The 22,041-nt window shown below is 40.4% G+C and overlaps 1 protein-coding gene across 1 annotated transcript in view; it reads left to right on the forward strand.

Moving 5' to 3' along the window:
• Positions 1 to 22,041, forward strand: part of LOC113170474 (vacuolar protein sorting-associated protein 13B) — a 278,722-nt gene that overhangs the window by 224,208 nt on the left and 32,473 nt on the right. Inside the window, 5 exon segments of the mRNA XM_026372581.1 lie at positions 3,551 to 3,747; positions 5,336 to 5,517; positions 5,760 to 5,980; positions 6,056 to 6,187; positions 10,730 to 10,891. Of these exon segments, the coding sequence (XP_026228366.1) occupies positions 3,551 to 3,747; positions 5,336 to 5,517; positions 5,760 to 5,980; positions 6,056 to 6,187; positions 10,730 to 10,891 (894 nt within the window).

Here is a 22,041-nt window from a genome sequence, read left to right on the forward strand (position 1 = left end):
AAAAGAAAAGTTGAGCGCGAAGATCTCAGCTTGGGCTTGTAGTTGATTTTCTACACTGATTAATGTTAACGTATATTAGCCCACACGAGACAGCATAGCAGGAGTCATTTTCAGAACAATTTTCATTACTTCTCCTGAGTAAACGTTTTCTCAAGCCGACGTCAATTCAATTTGTCTGCTGGCTGATAAGAAGTAGCTAACAGTGGAATTTTTAGACATATAGGCATCAGTGAAATAACACAAGACCTAATAGCAGTGTTGATATTGCTAATAAAACTAATGGCAGACAAGGCTGTGGGTGTCAGCAGCTGTAGCCTCAGAGGGAGCTCCGGGAGTCTTCAGTTGCATTCCTTGGCAGGAATTACACCTGGGTCGATCATGTAAATTGAAATCATTTTTGTGTGTTGTGTATTTGCTTTAGTTTGCCCGTCTTTATGTAATATCTTTTAGTGACTGTGATTGGTCAATCAGTTTCAGAAAAGTAAATCCATGCAGAATAGTAGAATGGCAGAAACAGATGTGGGCGACAGGGATGGAAATCAGATCTGTATATACACAATTCTGCCAGCAGTCCTGAATGCAAATACTGTATATTTGTAAATAAGCTATCCAGGCATTTGAACCACCTCCAAAATGGAACCTTGACTGAAACATTAAGATAATATTTAAGATAACTCTTTGGCTGATGTTTTACCCCGAGGCCGAGCTGCCAGGCCTAGTTTGTCCAGTGCTTGAGGGAAACACAGATTGGACCCATCCAGCCAAGGGAATGTCAGCTATTCAGGGTTACATGTTGTTTATCAGATAAGTATACACACACACACAATCAAGCAACGGAAACTGAGACTGCCCAGACTGTATCATGCACTCACAAGCATACGCACACCTGTGTATACACATACTGTATGTATACATGCATATTGTCTTTCATATGTGCAATTATACAGTTGTCCTCTTGAACACATATATACAATACATTTGACATACTCACCCAAATGGTTCCAAAAAGTCAGTGCCAATATACCGTATATATATATTTTTTTCTTTTTCAATCATCCCTATAACATTTCTTGAACTGGTTACTGATTTCATCTCCACTCTCCTCCAAGGCCAGGAACACTAGTCAAAGGGAGCATGACGCAGTTTTAACCATACAAATGTATTCCACTGTAGCAAATATGTACGTCACATATTCATTTGGGTATGCTGTAATATGTATAGAATATCACAGGTAAAAAAAAGTGGTCTCTGCATTTTAGCAGTGCTGTTCTGGGAATTGGAATTGGAGATTCAGTGAGTTTCCTCCCCAGTGGCTCAGTGTTGGGGTTGCGGGTGCACAACTCTGTCAGGTGCAATTATGAAGAGTTGATTCCAGGAAAACCTGTGTGGCATTTCATATATGATGTAAGCTACAGTGACCTCATCCATTTCTCTTCTCATCCACAGCCCGACACATATTAATCTACAAACACACTGACTTGTTGACAGTTCCATCAGTTTGGGAATTGTCCATGGAGCTCCATGCCTCCGGTTAAATATCACCACAGACACATGTACACAAACAGCACTTGCTCATCCATACACTATACACCACACACGAATACACAGGCATGACATACTGCATAATACCGTTGCAGTGTGCCCCTGAGATTGCCCTGCCACTACTGATCCATCAGTAGCGTTGTTGTGCAGGTGGCCAAAAGAACCTGAGAACCTGGTTTAGTTCACACAGGAGCACATTTATGCTAATTTGGTTCAGTGTGGCAAGAACAAATGGAGCCCTACCAGTCATCACACAGTGTGAGAACACTCACATAACCTAATTGTTATTCAGTCTGAGAAACAGCTCCAGGACTCCCATGTTCATGTCTGTCTTGTACCATATTATCCCTGGGGTTTAGTTATGCTGTGGTCATGCAGTGTTGTTATGGAGAGTTGTCATCCTGCTGCATTGGTGGTCTGTGGTCAAAGTGTTGTCATTTTTTCCGACTAGACACAAAATTAAAGTTTGGTTTGTTTGAAGAGAGTAAAATTCAAGGTTGTAAGACAGAGACCATTAAAATCACTTGTTCATTTCTTCTCCAAAGCAGGGATTCCCTGTCAGCTCCCCGGGTCAGGAAAGTATCCATTCATGATTATTAACACACCACTGTGGTTTCTTAATAATTTATGTGTAACTAGGGCATCTGAAGAATTGAAGTTGTTCCTTTTGTGCAATAACTAAGCCTTACAATAATCCCCACACACATGAGTAATATGGGTTACACTGAGGGTGTTACAATGGTCTGTTTGTTTGGAGTGATGGTGATCCACTAAGGTATACAACAGTAAGATAGCCTCTAATGTCCATCTGCAGAGGAGACTGAGGGATAGTAAATGTGATCTGAAATCTGATGGAGCAAAGCCACTAGCGAAAGAAAGGAATATGTGTGGGATTCACAGCTAGAAAACCAAAACTGCACAAAGGCTTCCTCTAGCATGTGTCTGATGACTGTTCACATATACTAAGCAGCAATATTGACTATTTGAGTTAGTTTCATTACAAAATATATTTATGCTTTTTTGGTCCAACGTGACTAAAACAGATGGGGCCCCACAGTACCAGTCTTGCACTCTTGCACATAACCCATGCTGTATCCCTGCTTCCTTTGAGCTCCTAACACATTAGGTTTTAGTGATAATGTTTAGTGGCAGTTGGGGGTGGTGGGATAAAAACCTGACCTTTTCATTTTATAGAAAAGGTTTGTGTTGTTTTTACTGTGTTGTACTAGACATCCATTTATACAAATGTGAGCTATTCCCAATAAGTCACCGATGGTATGTGATGTCTCTTTGTCACAGTTTCATTGTCTTGTGCAAGTGTCTTAACTCTTCTCACAGTGTATATGTGTGTTTTCACCTGTCAGCTTTTGGTCTACACCTGTCAGCTTTGTGTAGGGTAATAGGGTGAGATGAACAGATATATTTATTAAATTCAAAATCAAATGACTAAGCTGTTTGTTTGTTTGTTTTTTTCCTATTAATTATGGAGATTTTTTATCGTCAAGATTTCCGCCTTGCTATCTGTGCTGGTGGTTAGTTGCTGGCTTTATGGGAAAGAATAGACAATGCTCAAATGATCACATGATGATCATGCTGAATGTATGTGTACAATCAGCATGATTTAGTCATTGTTGACTAGCAGGTCGAGGTGTGTGCTTTGTTCAGTCTGCTCTAGATGACAGAAGGAAGAGTTTGTTTGGCCTGAAAAGTCAGAGAACGTTCATCATCACCATAAAGTGCAACTAAAAAAATGCAACATATGTTTCTATAAGCATTATGAGAGCATCATAAGAGAAGTATTTTGGCATATTGTAAGTTTCTGTTACTTCAGGTATTTTGATCCCCATGGAAAGGACAGAACAGGGCAGTCTCCTTCTATTAATGACCTTGAACTTCAGTTAAAGGGCACAAATTAATAACATGAGGCTACTCGAGGTATCAAGATCATATATAAAACGCTAAAGTTAAGATACTTAACATATTTGGTTTATCTTGTTTTTCCTACCAGGTACCATGCAGCCTAGAGTACTGGGATGAGCTCCAGCAAGCTTTTGTTCCATACCAGGAGTTCAGCCTATCAGAGAGCAGTGCTTGCCAGCTGCAGCTGCCCAGCCTCAGTCTCACTGACCAACAGAAGGAGCTTGTGGCCTCAGACCTGTGGAGGATCGTGCTCAACAATAACGGAGAGGGAGGAGATGAGCAGAGGTGAGGGAAAATTCTGTACTTTATCATGTGCTGTAAACCCAAGCTCATTAATCAGATAGCATGTTTGTGCCTACACACAGATATTTGTGTAGATCAGGAGTACATGTGGAGTCCAGTGTGAGGGAATGCAGAGAGAAAAAGAGTGTGCGCCCAGGCCGCTGAGCACAAAGAGCTAGCAATGTGTCCCTCGCCTCACATCTGGTGTGCAGGAGCAGGGAGCGGGCTTGGAAGGCGTTCAGATCGGCCTAATGAGATTTCCCAGCACACCAAGTGCCTGTCAGGGCCCATCCGGATTCCTTCCTGCTTACCTTGAGTGTATCTAATCGAGGGGAAGCTCACGGGAAGCAGGAGGAGTAAAGCCCCCATTGGGTTGGCTCATAAGTTCCTTGGCCTAGCTTGGGTTGGGCTGAGTTGAGTATGGATGGGATGGGTTGGAATGGGCCAGCCAAGCTCTGTAACACCTCAAAGAGCATGCTTTTACTCCCTTCTTCTCGCTACCACTGTTTCCTCTCTTCATCTCTCTCATGTCTCACTCGGCATTCTGTTACATCTTCTGTGCTTTTCCCCCATTTTTCATTTCTCTGTCTTTTTTCTTATTCCTTCCTCATCTTAATTTACTCTCATTTTTGCCCCCCCCCCCCCCTTTTACTTCCTCTTGGGATTTAGGAAACTTTTAGTGGAAGAGAATTGCCAAGCCCACATTCTGTGTGGCTTAGAGAGCTCCAGAGGAGCAGAAAGGGAGGAATAAGAAAACATGTAAGAGAAGAAACAGTGAAACTCAACAGCGTTAGATACAGTGTACAGCAAAATATACATCTGTGTCTCATTACAATCATAGTCCAAACACTACATTTCCTTTATGTTTAAATTATTTGTCTGTTGTGATCAAAATCGATTCCCTGTTCGTTAGTCACTAGCTTCATCTGCCTTACTTTAGTTTCCACCAGAAAAATAACTTGACTGCCCTGCCAACTGGAAGTAATGAAAATTGTCAACATATGATGCTTATCTTTTTAAGGAGCACCCTGTTGCAGAAGCGTTTTTCAGTTCTTGAGCGTTTCCTGCTGGAGTTTTTATGGTGGATCATGGTAGCAGCAAATTACAGAGCAAATGGTCATTCACTTCAATTACCTTCTATTCAACATCATCAACCATGACATGCTATTAATGTCCATAGAGAGGTTCTCCTGGAAACTGTGACAGTAATAATGTGACTACCCTCATAACCTGGGACAGAAAGGAGGCCCTCTCCATGTTGTCTCTTTCTGTTCATTTTTTTCCAGAATAATTGTGGTCTTTGTCTCAGTGTAAATTTCTGTGTTTCTCTGGAAAGAAACAAAAGCATTCAGCTACAAATAAACTTCAGACTATTTTAATTAATAAATAGAATTTTTGTGGCTATTAGTTCACAACTATGAACTATGAACTAAGTTTAATAGAAAATTAATCACTGTTGGCTGTCAGATGCTTTTTAATAATATATTTTAATAATAATATATATAGTTTGTTATTAGTGACTTTTCATGTTTAGAAGTTTCGCTTTTGTAAATACTGTCAGCTATCTGCTGTATCTCCTCTCTCCCTCCAGTTCAGATAGTGAATGCGGTTCCCAGCTGCCCTGTGATCAGTTGGTATCTCCAATGGCATTGGCAGCATGCACCCGTGTGGACTCCTGCTTTGCACCCTGGTTTGTTCCGTCCTTGGGTGTATCCCTACAAGTAGCGCAGCTGGAAGTTCACCTCTGTCACCATCTAGAACAGCTGGGTACAGGTAGGATATAGAAATCCCATTAATGAGGTTTAACTTTTTTAAGGTTTGTATCCTAGCTGTTAAAGAAGACATATTCAGTTGGGTTTTTTTATTAGTCAGAAAAGGGTTTTAAACAAATACACCATAACTTTAATTACCATCATCAATTAAGCGTGGTTAATAGTGAAGTTCACTTGGAAACTGTGACAATAATTGTCTGCCTGTCATTATAATCCTAATAGTAATATATCTCACTCCTCCAGTTCCATTTCGACAACTGCGTCCTTTCCTGCCAGACAGAAAGTTACCTCAAGAACAGGAGTTCATGGTGATTGGTGCTCGGGAGCCAAAGGTCTTCTTGCGTCAGTGGAGCAATGGACCACGTAACTGTCAGGAATTCAACTTTTCCACCCAGCTGGACTGCAAGTTGCTGGAATACCGAAATCTAACACACCTTCAGCTTCTCAAGCCTTGTGTCCTGCAGGTACAGTTATTTAAAGCTTTGATAAGGAAATTTGGAAAGAAATTGCTTTACAGTTTGATTTCTTCTATATTTCAGGGCCAGGCAGCCGCCTCCTGCACCCCTCAGAACACCACTTTAGATGTGAATGTGTTTTTGGACCCAGTGATCCTCAATATCAGCCAGTATGCCATCCACACTGTGGACACTGCTCTGCTCAGCTGGAAACAGGTGAGACCAAATTCAGGCCACTAAGAATGCAACACAGTTTATATGAAGAAGAATGAAAGAATTTACCCAAAGCAGTCATTATTAATAATCAGTTATTATTATTATTATTTTATTATTATTAATATGTTGAGAGGTCTTTTGTCCCAGATGGTGAAGCAATTAAACAAACAACAAACAACATGGCTTTAATAAGAAGAATTGTAGTTGTGTACTAGTAGTAGTGTAAAGACGACTTGTCTTTAATTAGCTGTAAACACTGACTAAAAGCCTACAATGTGTCTGTTCCTGTGCCGCATTGGTACTCATCTCTCAGTTCTCAGCTCTCAGCACGGCCTCTGGTAGCCAGGATATTTGTGTGTGAAGTGATGCCCATGAAAATATGGTAAAACTTGAGTGGTGACACCTGCCAAGACTTCATCTGGCCCTGGTCCCTCCACCCACTTGTCTGCTGCACACACACACACAAACCCTCATGCACATACACAGATTCAATCACACCAGCCTCTCTGGCTTTCTATGCCCTATCATGGCTTTGCTCAGCTCAGCTGTGGCAGTGCTGACTCATATACTGGCCTCTGGAGACATGAGGTATTCTCATGGTTTTACATGCATGCAGGCTCTCACTGCCAGGTGAGAGAACTAATATGTATGTTTTTGTGGGAACATCTGTTGTCTCTTACCTGTGGAAAATAAAATTAAACAAGTTGCATAAAAATCTACTATAAAACGATTGTTCTGGCCAGCAGTTTAATACCTTTGTTTTCACTTAGTGGCATCACTGACTCATCAAAAGTGCTTAACCAAGCGTGTTGGATGATGGGTCATGTTTGACCCTTGGCTTAATCATTGCATGATTTACCTCAAACTAGCGAATGTTCCCTATTTCTGCTGGTTAATTTAGCCATAAATAAGACTGTGGTGTTGTAATGAAAGGCTGTATTGCAGCTTTACTGAAGTGTTTTGGACATGTTGGTATCCATACTGGGCTCAACTCAACATGCCAAGTATGATTAGTAAGGTTAGCTGGTCCTGGCCAAGGTTTTTCTGATACTGATTGGGTGATATGTTTGGCTTTTTAATGCCATCATTGCCCAGTGTCTAAGATCCAAAATAGATGCAAACACCATCAGACAACCAACACCATTCATTATTCGTACTCTACAGTCATCATTTGCATTTTCACACTTTTACACAAGGTATGAAGGGTGCATTTGCGTGTTCACTGGTATAGGATTGTTTTTATAAAATGATTAAGCCTAATGTATTGTCTTGATCAGTATAAACAGCAGAGGAAGCAGCAGCTTTGTTCAGCTTATTTGTTCAGAACATTTTATCTAGCCTTCACCATTAACCACAAGGGAAAACACCATAATTAGAAGGTGCTGCATGTGGCTGTGGTAGTTCTAGTGTAAGGGGTAGAAAAAGGTCAGGTACAAAAAGCTGATTGTCTTCTTAAATATGTGGTCAATTTCAGAAGAAGTTGTGAACCTGTGGGTGGATTATTGTTTCCCTTTCACTGAAACACAATATTATATGTGGGGGAACCTTGTATGGCTGCGATTAAGCACAAACTTTGTGGCTGTGTAGTATTTTATAGGGATATAATCATGCACACATCATCTATGCATAGATAAACTTGATCCTAATTGAAAACGTAATCAGAAGCAGTTGGAAATGTTAACAGGCTCTGTCCTTCCGTAACAGAAGGATGTCTCCCAACGTGTGTAATTGCTTCAGTGATTTTCATGTTTCCTGGTGTCAAGGCTGGCAGCCAGGCCTGTTATGATGTGACCTGCAGGGTCAGCATTGAAACATGCAGAAGAATCGTCAACTACCACACAAGTGAAACCTCACAACCCAGGCATGGTCATACCAGACCACCACAACCAGAACAGCTGGAATACTTCCAGATGCCTAGCAATAAATAGAACAGAAAGAAAGACACTTGGTATGTGGTTGTAATTTACGTTTGTATACCCCAAATATGTTGTAATATACAGTTGTAGCCATGGAAACAGTTGTAGTCTGTGTTTTTATCCATAATAACATCACAGAGACCTGGCAGACACAAGTACTCATGTGTAATGGCTTTAACTTGACATTTATATTCCATGTATTATAATAAGCAGCAGATAGTACAAAATTATGGTCAAGGTCAGCTTCAACTATGCTGATCTATGCATGAATATATATAAAACTGAAAGAAGATCAAGGTAAAACTCTTGTGTTATCGTTTTACACAGCTAAAGGAATAATGAATATAAAATAGCACTGTTGTTTTATTTCTTAGTATTTAGCTTCTTTTCCTTGCCCTCAATTGCCCCATATGGCCCCAACCTCAGGCCCCCCCCCACTGTAACCTCAGGCCCCATGCCTCCATTTTCAGTTCTCGGTCCCCAGCCCCACTTTCAATCTTTGCTACCCCCCAAGCCCCTAACCCCAGGGAAGTGGCTTTGGTGGAAAGCCACACAAAAGCCCAGTAGTATTTACACACTGTGCTTTCTCACAGAACGTTCACAGGCTGTTGCATGTGCAATTGAGACAACACAAATGTTCCTCTTGTTGTTTTTGTCCACTGTTCTTTTCATGTTTGAATGATTCTCTGCTTTATTTTGCAACAAACATTTTGGAAACAAAGTGACAGAGAGATCATGTTCCTGGCTGGATGCGTTAGCTTAGGTCAACACTTGAGGATTATATGGGTGATTTTAGATCTGAGTTCCACTGTTTACCTTTTACAGGCTTCATTATTGTCTGCATGGTGTCTTGTTTCATGTGTATGTCTCTTGAGTGGGTGTCATCGTTTACTGTTTTCCAGACATTTTACTGTCACCTCGTCATTTATATGTGCACCTCTCTGCCATGCCAATCTAGGCTATAGACTCACAGTCCAAACTGTAAAAAAGTATCTGAGTGGATTAGGAAAATGGATGCTTTAAATTCTGACATACTAAGACGACAGTTCAACAGTGCTCTTTAATAAGGAAGATGTGGGTTAAATAATTTTGTCTTAGTACAAGGAGTCATTACAATTACAACAGTAAGCTTTTCTGATGTATCATGTTGCTTCATGAATCTGAACGGAAAGACAATACCATCAAAGAGTGGGCTTAGCAATGGCATCTTAACATGGCAGCAGGAAGTTTGTAAATCGCAGTGTCAGATTTGAAAGGGAGCATATATAGTGTTTCACTATAAAACTGGAAATGGATTTCAACCCTCTGTTGCAGCTGTCCCGTCTATATTTTGCTATATACCTCTCTAACTCTCTTTCTCTCCCTCTCTCTCACATCTTTCATCAAGTGCACTTTTAATGGTGTAAACTTTCCCATCCGTTTTCAATAGCATCAACAACCCCAGGACCCTAAACGTGCTTGGCAGTCGAGCTCTGAGCTTTTACTGCCAGCCTCTTTTAACCATCAACCCCCCTGCTATTTAAAAGTATACAGCAAGCTGGGGTCCCCTTTGTTGGGATACTTGAGCAGTTATTGAGAGGCTGTCTGAGCCACAGTAATGTATGTCAAGAGTCAGGGAGGGGTGTAGAAGAGAAATCTCATCAGGGCCCGAGAGCCACTGGAAGGAGGAGCTTAAGTAAAACTTACGCATGCAATTGCACCCATTCTCTCACTATGTAGCACGCATGCACGTTATGTGCTGTTTTAAAATCGTGTAATTGACTAGCTGTATGCAGGAGACTTGACACACTCCCTTGTTTTCAATAGCAGGCCAGTGAACTCTTCTCTCTTGCATGCAAGGTGACGTATGAGTGGACAGCATCCTGCATGACTCGCATGATTTGAGCTTTCTGTGAGGCCTTTCGCCTTGACCCATTGTTGTAGGTGGGCCAGACTCTACCATGTTGTTTTCTCGTAACAAACCACAATATATTGATGACTCTTACCAACAGGAATGCCTATTTAGTCCACTTTGTTCCAAGCATTGAAGAAAAGTTTAGAAAACAAACAGAGCTGCCACTTGAAATGAGTCGATATCTCCAAGCCTGTTTATCACAGCAGTCACCAACATATATCTGCTCAAAGAATGATGTAATAAAGTTGAGTTAACTAAAGAGAGAGGCCTTCCTGGAGGTTTTATGTTGGACCAAACAGTAGATTTGGCCCCGAAGCCCACTCTAAGCTGCTCTAGCTCAGATAGCTGTCAGACTGTGATATGATTTACTCCCCTGTTGAGGTTGTGTTGCTCTCACAGATGATATCGCTTATCTCATTCTCCTACTGGCTGACAACTGCCAAGATCTGCCCAAACGCCTGCACACAATAACCTATAATGACAGAGTGAAAACACACACACACATACACACACACACACACACACACACACACACACACAGATAGATAGAGAGATAGAGAGATAGCTAGATAGATAGAGAGATAGATAGATGTGATTTTATCATTAAGTGATATAAATATTAGTTTACTCTCTTATTCAGAGACTCTTTCTCACCCTTTTTACTCTCTTCTCTTCATCTCTCTATCCTCTCACACTTTCTATCTCAACCTCTCACCCCTACTTTGCTCTCAGAACGGGAACCTGGAGGCGGAGGAGCTGGTCTACAGTCACTATGTTATTTGTAACGACACCCATGAGACACTGCGTTTTGGCCAGGTGGACACTGATGAGAATGTGCTGCTGGCCAGCCTCCATAGCCACCAGTACAGCTGGAGGTCACACAAGTCTCCTCAGGTAGCACATTCACACACACACACACACACACACACACACACACACACACACCATAGCTGGGCTATATCTGATATCTGATCTGTTTGTTCCTCTAGTAGGTACACATAAATATGCATGCTCATAGACATTGAACTTTAGCACACTTATGTGTTGTACCTTACAGTGGCAGAAAAAGTATGTGAACCTTTCGGAATTTCATTGGTCTACAGACACAAGTCTACAGACTTAGACAAACAAAATGGAGACACTTTGGGACTGTGGCTACTCTACCAAAAAGTAGGTGGCCAGTTAAAATGACCCTAGGAGTACAACAAATACTCATTAATGAGGTAAAGAAATGCCCTGAGTGACAGCTGAAGATTTAAAGGCATTATGAAACATTACTGCACATCTGAAGTTTGCCAAAGAGCTCATTGACACTCCACAGCAGTGTTGGCAAAATGTTTTGTGGACTGATGAAACTATAATAAACTATTTGGAAAAATAACACAGCACTACATCTGGCATAAAAAGTGAACTGCGTATCATCATGAAAAAAGTATGTTGGAGGAAACATTATGATTTGGGCCTGCTTTGCTGCATCAGGGCCTGGCCAGCTTGCAGTGATTGTGGGGAAGATGAATTTCCAAGTGTATCAAACAATTCTTCAGGATAATGTGAGAATGTCTGTAGGTCACTCTGACAACTCTGTAGACGTTAGGTGATGCAACAGGACAATGACCCAAACCACTCAACAGAGGCTTCAGGACAATAAATTCCACCTTTTGGAGTGGCCAAGTCAGAGCCCAGACCTCAACCTAAAATAGATGCTATGGAACGACTTTAAGAGAGTGACAGACACGAGACATGCAAAGAATATGAAAGAGCTGGACTAAAATTCCAACGAATAATTCATTCCACTAGGACTTTAAAAAAAAAAGAGGGTTTTTATGGTTGTTCTCAAAAGAGAAATGAAAGATCAGAATTTCATTGGTGTTATTATTTTAGGCATGTTATATTTGTTAATACTCTTAACTTACATGAAGATCAAATCATGTTTTATGACAAATTAATGCAGAAAACCATGAAATTCCAAGTGGTTCACATGTGTTTTCTTGCCACTTTATATATAAAAGACATGAGAACCATAGAACCAAGACATATACATATGCAGACATATTTACATATAAAGAATACTGTGTTAACTTATTATTAATGTTAGTGAATGCATAGAAACACCTGTCTACATAAACTCACACACTCATAACCTGAACTATACACAATATGTATAGTGTGTAACGTGATGTGCACACATTTACAAACCAGTGTATAAAAATGGCATATTATTCCATATACAAATCTCCTTACTCATTGACTTGACCATACAAATTCTGTCCACAGGATCAGAGAGGCAAACACACACACACACACACACCAGACACACCGTCATCAGCACACTCTCTTTGTGTTTCTGTCAGCACTCTCAGACGGTGCTCTGACAGCATTGTTAAAGAAGATTGATTATATTTAACCCTTTGTGGTTTGAGGTGGAGGTGGAGATCTATGGCATGTGTGTGTGTGGTGCACACATGTTTCAGGACACGTGTTCCACAGCAAGTGTGAGATAGTCAAGCTTGATACAATACATGGCCATAATTGCTCGCAGTAAGTCAGTAAGTCAAGTTGTATTAATCATCAGCCATGGTTAATCTGTGTTCTTACCTCACGCTTACTTGCACACACACACACACTCACACACACACACAGACTTGGAGAGTGGCAATCTAGCATATCTTATTTTTGCAGTGAGTCAAAATGACCTCTGCATTTTCAGGGATGTTTTGGAAGAAAGATTGTCAGAATGGGCCAAATCTCATCATGGATGAAGAATGTGATTCCAGCATGGTTCTGTCATGTGTTATTCCATCATGTGTTTGTGGTATATGAAATATGTGTTCTCAAGATGACCATGATTTGTGAAACTAGATAAATATGAAATAGTGCAACTTAGCCAAAAACACTTAGCTAACTTATTAAGCTTGATGATAAAATGCCTGCCAATGTGTCCACCTCAGCAAATTGTAGCATACACTCCTAATTACATTTCAGGGTTATAAAAATAGTGACACTGATAAGCAAAAGGCTTGTATTTCTTTAATGGTTACTCAGTCTTGCAAGTGTGTTTTTGTAGCACACAAATCAGGTTTCAAGCAGAGTCCTACATGGTTGTGCTGTTTTGCTTAAGTCCCGTGATGCCTTGAAGTGTCTAAAACAACTCTGATCATCATGAGCCATCATATCCCAGACCTCCTGACTCTCCCTAGTAATCTCTTCTCTTACTGTGTGAATGTGCTCTCAACTTCACCCTGTAGGCATTCCTCTTAGTTACTGACATATCATCTATTTGTCACTTACTGTATATTGCCAATGTCACATCCTATCTTGCAACTTTACTCTTTCACAGGCTGCCCGTTTATACTGTTATTACATATTATACAGTGTTCACTTTATACTAAAGCTGTCCTTTCCTACCAGCTTAGGTTGATGACAGGCCAAACTATTTTTTGTGTGCTCTTTGCAAATCGGTGGAGAAACAGGCTTTAACCCAAGACAGCTGTGTGTAAACAAAGTGATCAGGATGTTCTGTTTCTGTACCTTCATTTGATCAAACATCAGTTCCTAGTTAAAATTGTATCCATATCCTGTCACTAAATCAAGTAAATCACACTTTTAGTTCTACAAAGAGCTTCATTATTTGTAAACAAATACATGTGATCTTATGTTGCTATTTATACAATATATTTATTATTTAACTTTTTACATAGCATCTCTAATTCTACCTTCCTACCTTTCTATACCTTAACCAGGCCCCCAACTTTGTCCCAATTCCATACTCAAACACATACTAGTACTGAAGTACTCAGTCCCAGCCCCTGTTGTTCATGGTTAATTTTATCAGTTTCTGGGAGTCCTGGGACCTGTCAAAAAGTCAGGCCATCAGCCTGTCCTCATGGCTGTGGTATGACGAGTGTGTCCCAGCTGACCTGTCCCAGAGCCACTCACTCACATACACACAAGCCAGAGCTACTAAATTGCTTTTGTAAAGTAATCTGTCCCTATTTCTCTCTCTCTGCCTCCTCTGAGAACTCACTGGACATGATCATCTTGGAAATAGGAAAATGGGGGGAAGAGATGGTGGGAGTGAAGAAGCAGAGAGGAAAGAAGAATGCACAGGGAAATATGAGAAAATCAAAAGGAGTTGTCAAGGGGGATGCTTTACAGACCTATCTGAGAAAAAACGGGTGGACATGGAAAAAGAGTAGCAGGAGCAAAGGATGAACCATGGTCTTAACACTCACAAATTAGAGGTCTGTATAGCCAAAAATGTGTCTGCCTGCTATCTTTCTGTTCCTCCCACCATCCTTATTGCCAGTTTTTGTTTATAGTAGTCCTAACTTAATCCCCTATTGATCACCCATAGACATAAAAAGTCATAGTAAATGGTCTGGTCCTTCCTTAATGAGCAGACCGACTTCTTTCAGCTTCAACTTGTGTGTGCTTTTGTGTGTCTGCATGGGAAAGATGAGTGCATATTGTGTGTAATCCTGAGTAGTCGAACCAGTGTGCGCTTTCCGTGATGTTGACATACCTCAGAATATCTGTCACTTCTCTCAGAAGAACACTCAGGCCCGAGTGTTTTTGCAGTGAAACGTGAACCTCTGCTCAGGTCACACTCCCTCTCAGTGCTCCTCTGTTTCTGCCTGTCTCGATTGTACTCTCTCTACCCCCCCATTCCTTCTGTCAATTATAACCATGAGATGCATTAAAAGAGTCGATTGAGGCGGTCACGTTCTTAGAGGCTGCTGTCATCTTGCCCTTGATCAAATTCATGCCCATAAGTGCACACTCAGACCCATATGTACACACTGTGATAAAATGTTTCTTAAGCTCTGGAGTCTGTCAGGCCTCTGGGTCTAGTTTCTCAGTTTCAATCCCAGCATGCCTTCACACCCCAGCAGTTACCAGCCAAGGTGAAGAAGTTTAGAAATGTCTATAAACCATTTACACTATATACGTTTTATTTTGTTATCTATCTGTTATACATAGAGAGAGAAAAAGTTATTGATAAAAAGATTGATGCAGATAAATATATCAATACATCTATTTAAAAATGCCAAGATGATTGTGCGTGTAACTGTACGTTCTCTCTGCAATTAACTAGAGTTTATATCAATCTCATATTCACACAAACACACTTACTATCCCCACCCTGCTGTTTTCAGGGCTCTGCCTTGTGGTGTGTTGTGGATGGTTGAAATATCTGGCTGTTCGGTACAGGATGCAGCCTGGCTGATGGAAATCCCTGTGGTTAGTGTGGTTAGCAGGGAGAGGGGCGTAAAAAGCCCCCTGGATTTGGGAAGGACTTTTTAAGTGCCTACAAAGAATATTCACAATTGTAATTTACTCCAGCACTAGGCTGGAGAGCTCTTGCTCTCTCTTTCTGGATGTCTGTCTCTGTGTGTTGGTACGTGTGTGTGTGTGTGTGTGTGTGTGTGTGTGTGTGTGTGTGTGTGAGAGAGAGAGTGAGTGTGTGGTATTGGTCCATGTTCTATATGTGTGTCAATGTTCTGTTGATGTGCGTGTGTGTGATTCCCAATGGTAATGTGCTGGAGATAGCAGCCCAGGACTATTAGTTTGTGGTGAGATTGGCCGTGTTGTTGGAAGCAGGCACGACAGGGAGGTATTTGGTATAAGTGTGTTTGTGAGAGACCAGTTTTACTTCAGAATACTCCACATGCTTGCTTGTGTCTGTGTCTATGTTTGTATGTCTATGCATACAGTATGTATGAGGAGCTTTGCGTATTGTGTGTGTTTGTGTGTGTAATATTGCTTACTTGCCATAGGCACTTTTCTATGTTAATCGGATATGGAAGCTTGTTTTAAATCTACAGTGTGGTTCAAATTATACAGCTTATTATTCAAAAAAAGTATATTTATTCCTGAAATTGTTCTTTTCTTAAGTAGGATTCCATATTTTTTTACCGCACTGCCCACAAGTGAAGTGTTTTAGTTGTGCTGTTCACAACTAAACCACTTCAACTACTGACACTGAGACAGAAATGGCTTCTCTGTCTCACTGCCTCACTAGTTGTGTTTGATGGCTTAGTCCGCAATTGATTAGGCTGACCCTGTGGGACATATTAGCTCCTGTCAGGTTAACCCACTTATTGATGGATTTGAGAAACAGAATGAAAGCCAATGAAAGGGACTACTGTCCAGTTTGATCTCTGGGGAAAAACCTACACTTGCAGAATGAACTGACTTTTTGTAGGCATTACCTTAGGTTACAAAAAAAAATAAAGAAAAATGGAAAAGTTGGCAAACTGTATCATTAAGCAAAGTTTAAACATGGGCTTTAGTACCGTGAACTATTGATGCATGAAAAATCCAACTCCCACTGAGTCATTATTAATATTTCATCAGATTCATTTGTCCTGTCACACTCTTTATCTTCCCCAGTCCTGTTCTCTGAAACAACCTCCTAATGGAATAATCTAATAAACAAAAGTCAAAAATATGAAATATATTGGCAGTATTATTAAATTATAAGATGCATCATGTACTGATTATTTTAACATTTGTGTCTATGACAACAAGATACAAATTGTGTGTGAGTCAGTGGGTCAGAAACTAACTCCAGTTCAGTGAGAGAGGATCATTATCATCATGGCTTCCTGGGAAACCCTCAGACAAACACCAGTCATAGTTAGGTGAGGTTACAGCCATATTCAGCTATGCACGATTCATATTCAGCCAGATTGCATGATAAATGTCCAGAGTGAGTGAGAAGGACTTGACCTTGTTACTCAGCACAGCTCAAATAAAAGTAAAGTTAAATAAGCATTAAGGAAAAAGAAAGAGGGAAAATAAGCTTGGTATGAAATCAAATGGCTAGATGTGCAGCTCTGTCTGTTGAATTAGAGAGAAGTAATATAAATTGATAAAGTTTTAATAAATAATAAAAATAATTGAACTATGTCTGTACAACTATGTCGTCCTATGTCCATATATAGCTGTATTCATACAGCACTTTTTAGGCACTGTGCAGTGTGCATCTGCATCACACTTACAGTCACACACCGATGGTACGGAGCTACCATGCAAGGTGCTGGCTAACATCAGGAGCAATTTGAGGTACGGTGTCTGTGGATAACTTAGCTCTTCTTCTCTTGAGCCATAGCCACTCCACATGGGTTTACAAGATTCATTATAATACAGATTGAGGGTGTTGGTCCAATATTTAAAAAAAACGTATTATTAGTCTGAGTATCTGATTCCTACATGTAGATGAGGTGAAAGGAAATGAAAGCACAAACTATGATCTTAATGATCTTTCCCTCTATGATCTTTAATCAAGCAGAATGATTTGTTAATTGAATTTTAAACCAGAATCAAATTAAATAGGATTGCTTGCATGTGAGTTAACCGTCATTGTGAGAGGCCTATAATGTGTGGATTCTGGTGGAGTATTTAGTGTGGTTATAAAGACAGCAAAAGCAGTGTGGATCACCACGTGTCAAAGGGAGGTACAAAAGGGTGACATCTACATATGAAGGGTTAAAAAATATATATACTTTTTTAAAATTTAGGCATATACATGAAAAAAATGATATGGTCTCTTACATGGAGTATGTGTGACCCACAGGGTACAGTGCAGGGAAAGATTACATGTACAGTGTGTGTGTATAATTATGTCTTTAATGGACTAACATAAATACTAGTGTGATTACTTTTTTGTGAGCACACGTGTGGTGTTTCTGTTATCCGTTCATTTTATCTAATGTGTGTAGCACACATCGTTGTTGCTTTCCTGTCAAGGCAGATTAACAAGTATACAGTAGTTCTCTGAGGCTTAGCCTGTCTCTTAATGGGACATATAATCTGTCACACAGAATTACATAAACACACTTCATTACAAGTAGAGGTCAAAGGTCATAGGAAATTGCATGTTTCCAGGATGTTTAAATTTGCACCCCAGGCCGCAGGCTCTGAGGTTTCACTGGGTATATTAGTGAAAGGGCTCTATGCCTTAGCAACAAGCAGACCTGTTTAGCCATATATCTCTGGCGCCACTTGCCACCATGGGTGTTAAGGCTAAAACTTTGTTCAACTTGTTTTTAAGAAATTGGACCTTCCCTTTTGTTAGTGTTTGTTTTTAGTCAATTTAACCAGAGTGATGAAATACTTTATCCCAGTAGTGCTCTTTGGGAGTAGGCTTGATTAGTGAATAATAGCATATGTCTCAACAATCTCTGCACCTCATGTTTATCATGTCTTATGTTCCAAGCACAAAGAAAATGTTTCAACATTATAAGTAATTTTTAAATCAGTGACTATGAATATTCTTGGGACACATTTCCATCTTTCTGCAACCCACAATTTGGTCTTTATCCAACATTTTGAAAACAATGTACTTCATTCCACCACAGCTGCCACAGCCAAGATTTTCATGAGAAATACAGGGAGAACAGTCAGTCTCCACCTTTACCCACCACTTTTTCTTTTTTTATCTGTGCACAGTTCTTTCTTGCTCATCTCTCAAAGCTTAGCACAGTATTTTTTCTTGGGTTTTTTTTTTCACTTTTTCTGTCTTTGAAATCTTATTTCGATTCTGTGGTGTACAGTCTGATGGTCTGTCGTGTGTGTGTGTGTGTGTGTGTGTGTGTGTGTATGTGAGTGTATTTCCACTGTGCAGTTTGTCCCAGAGGAAGCTCTCCCTGTGAAATTGAGGAGATTAATTAAATTATCATGTTGAGAGTTGAGCTGCTAGATTCTCATATTTATTTTTCTATGTAAATCTTTTTAAACATGCCAATGTGTTAGCAGTTTAAAAAATATGTTTTCATCCTCTCAAATCCTTGGCCTTGAAACTACAACAAAGGGTCTTAAACCATGAGTTGCAGCTCATTTTGGGCAACAGAACTGTTTCTACTTGGTCTCCACATGACAAAAGTGTTGGTATGTTTTAATGACCCTGGGCCACACTGTGACAGCAGATTTATTCAATTGAGATCCCAGTCTTAACAAGTTTACCAACCCATGTTGTACTATGATGTCAGTAACAAAATGAGGTCTCTCACTGTGGCAGATGTATTTTGTTTTGACATAGCCTGTATCTTTTATTTTCACAACCCTTTATTTGGAACTTTTGTAATAAGCTAAAAAGTTCAATTGAAATCCTAACAAAGATTGTTTATCATGTACATGTTAACAGCATTTTAAGTGAAGGGGATGAGATAAAATGTTTTCGGTTTGAGGCAAGGTTAAAATCCATAGAATGACCTGCAATTTCAGCTTTGGTAAAATTAATACTTGAGTATGCAGTAAACACATGATGGAAGTATGTGTAGTGCAACTCAACAACCATGGAAATGTTGTTTTGCAAATTGTACAAAAACAGCATGTACAAAAAAATTGAAAGTACAAACATTGTTATAAGCATGTGAATCGAAGGAGGCTCTTAAACTCTTGATGCGATGCTTTTCTCAGACAAAATATCAGCTTTTAACTGCTTGTAATCTTACAGGAATCAGGAGCTGCAGTAGGCAGGATTTGGCCCATGCAATGCACCAAGCTCTATACAGTTACCACACAGACCACATTATGTAGGTTGAGAGTTTCTTTTGGACATCCCCCCCGACCCATAGCTGTGAGTCTGTACCACAGTTAAATCTTTTGCACTTCTGCAGATTAACAAACAACAATTAACCAAATCTACAGCTCCCCATAACCAGAACTTGTAGGAACCTGCAAGGCTTTTGTTCTGCCTTGTGTTTTCACTGTAGTTTACAAACCACATTATTTTAATAAACTGTTTTTAGCCCTGCTTCCACCTCACTGACCAGCTCTCCAGTGCTAGATATATTCATCAAGACAGGTCTGCTACCCTAAAGGATTCATCCGCTGGCCACTCCGTTTCACTTTTTTCCATAGTGTCCAACCAGCTCAGCTTCATTATTTTGGAGTTTGCCCTCTTCAGTTGCAGGTGAAGAATCTTTGAGCATTGTGGTCCCATTGGTGGTACCCTGAGTTCAGCACCATGGACAGCATCTTAGTGGTCTATGACCAGTCCCACAGGAACGGAAGTGGGCAGCATACTGATTTATGGTGTAGTGGCCACAGTACAAATTACAGGTCACATGACACCCTGGTTCCCGGAAAGACCTCTTGCCATGTACTGTATCTACTGCAAAAAAATTAGCTGTAAAACTAAGAAGAGTTGAATCTGATACGATTTTTCTTTGTACAAGGCTGCATTGTTTTGATGGAGACCCTTGTGGCGCCGGACCCCATTGTGCTAAATGCACTCCCCCATTCAAATGTATAGGGTGAAACTGAACTGTCTGAACTCCAGTTAAGAGGCGCTCTAGTTGTGGTCATGGTACGGCTGACTAAAGTCTCTCTTTGCCTAGTCAGTCTGTTATCAAGAACAAACCACTTTTTTTTACTTCTGTGTACAGTACTGTATATGTGTGTAGCTCCACAGTGGTGTTATCCTATTTTTTGCCCAGTAGGTGGGAGAAGGGCAGGGTTTATGCATGTGTGTTTACTGTATATGTATATGAGTGTGTACAATATACTTTATGTTTGTATCATATTACAGTACAATGTTTTACTGTTAAAAGCCCAGGACAAAGTTTTGCTATTGCTATTGTATGTACTTCCACTGATAAATTGTCAAATAGATCCTGTCCTTCCAAGGGTCTTTGACCACCAACCCCTTCATCCCCCACCATGTAGCTATCAAACCTCACTTCTCTCAAACAGTACTCCCTTTGTCATCTCCTGTTATTTGGTGCAAACACTTGCCGCATCTGCATCCCCTGGAACCTTTGAGGTCCTGGATGTCTCACATGCCTTGGTAGAAACCAGAAGGGGAACTATGAAACTATGTTAGTCAAACATAAACCTCTTAACTTCTCCTCTGTCAACCACGGACCCACACAATGCCTTCTCTGTACCTTCTTTCAGCTCTCAAACCGCTTCTTAGACTTGCAAATCTGGGCTTTGATGTTGCACTGTCTTGCTTCTTTTGTCAGAGAGAAGGATCCGAGCAGGAGAGAAGCCTTGGAGACAGCTGTGAAAGCCACCATAATTCCCTCATGTTACATGGGTTAGCCCTCACTGCCCTGGCAAGGATGCTGTTGTGTCTTTCTGTTCTCTTTTTAATTTATTTACGCTTCATTTTTTCTCACTGCAGTTCAACTTTGTCTACCTCTCTGTTTTTCTTTCCCATGCTCATCCTTTCTACAGGACAATGCGATCCATATTCTTTTGTTTGATGTCTGAGCATGAACCTGTTTCTCATTTGTTTGGTGGCTAGCTAGCTCCTCAGTTTAAAAAAAAATTCACCAGACAAGACAGACCTCTGTTCTATAACCCCCTTTTCCCATCTACGCCGACATAAATTTAAATAAGACAGGCAGTTCATAGACTTGTCAGACTATTTTTAAACATTTGCTGTATTAAACTGAGTTCACAACATTTTCAAATTTAAAATGTTAAAAGCTTCAGCAAGTTTATTTATATGTGAAGAATTGCCGCAGCCTCTTTTCGTCTGTTATGGAAACTAGTGTGCAAAGCTATTGATGTTGTTTATACCGCTACTAGTACATCCCCACGTCTCAAAACCCTTATTATAGTCGGAGTGAGATGGAACTGCAGAATAGTAGTAATGGGTAGACAACCAACGACCACTGCGGCTTTGTCAGTCTGTCTGTGCAGCATCCAGGAATGCTGATTACATCTCAACTGCGGACAGACACTTAATTTGTGTTATGTGGGCCCAAGCACATTCCTGCAAGAGGACAATAGACGGATTGCGGTTACAGTGGCAATAGTGAGTCATTCTGTCTGAAGGAGGACAGGGGTTGAAGGGCATTCGGGGTGTGTCTATGTGCAAAAAATAAGAAGTTTTCTCAGTTTTCTCTGTCGATCTTTGCTTGTGCACATATTTTCTCTGACACCCACACTATCAGAGCTGAAACTTGAGTGTTTGCCATTTTAATGACACAATGATTCTGCGTACTAGGAAGTTCATAGTCATTGCTTTGGTTATGATACCTTACAGTCTTACAGGAAACTTTGTAGTTAATTATTTTCTGCTGGGA

The sequence above is a fragment of the Anabas testudineus genome, chromosome 16, assembly GCF_900324465.2.
Source record: "Anabas testudineus chromosome 16, fAnaTes1.2, whole genome shotgun sequence".
Taxonomy (NCBI): domain Eukaryota; kingdom Metazoa; phylum Chordata; class Actinopteri; order Anabantiformes; family Anabantidae; genus Anabas; species Anabas testudineus.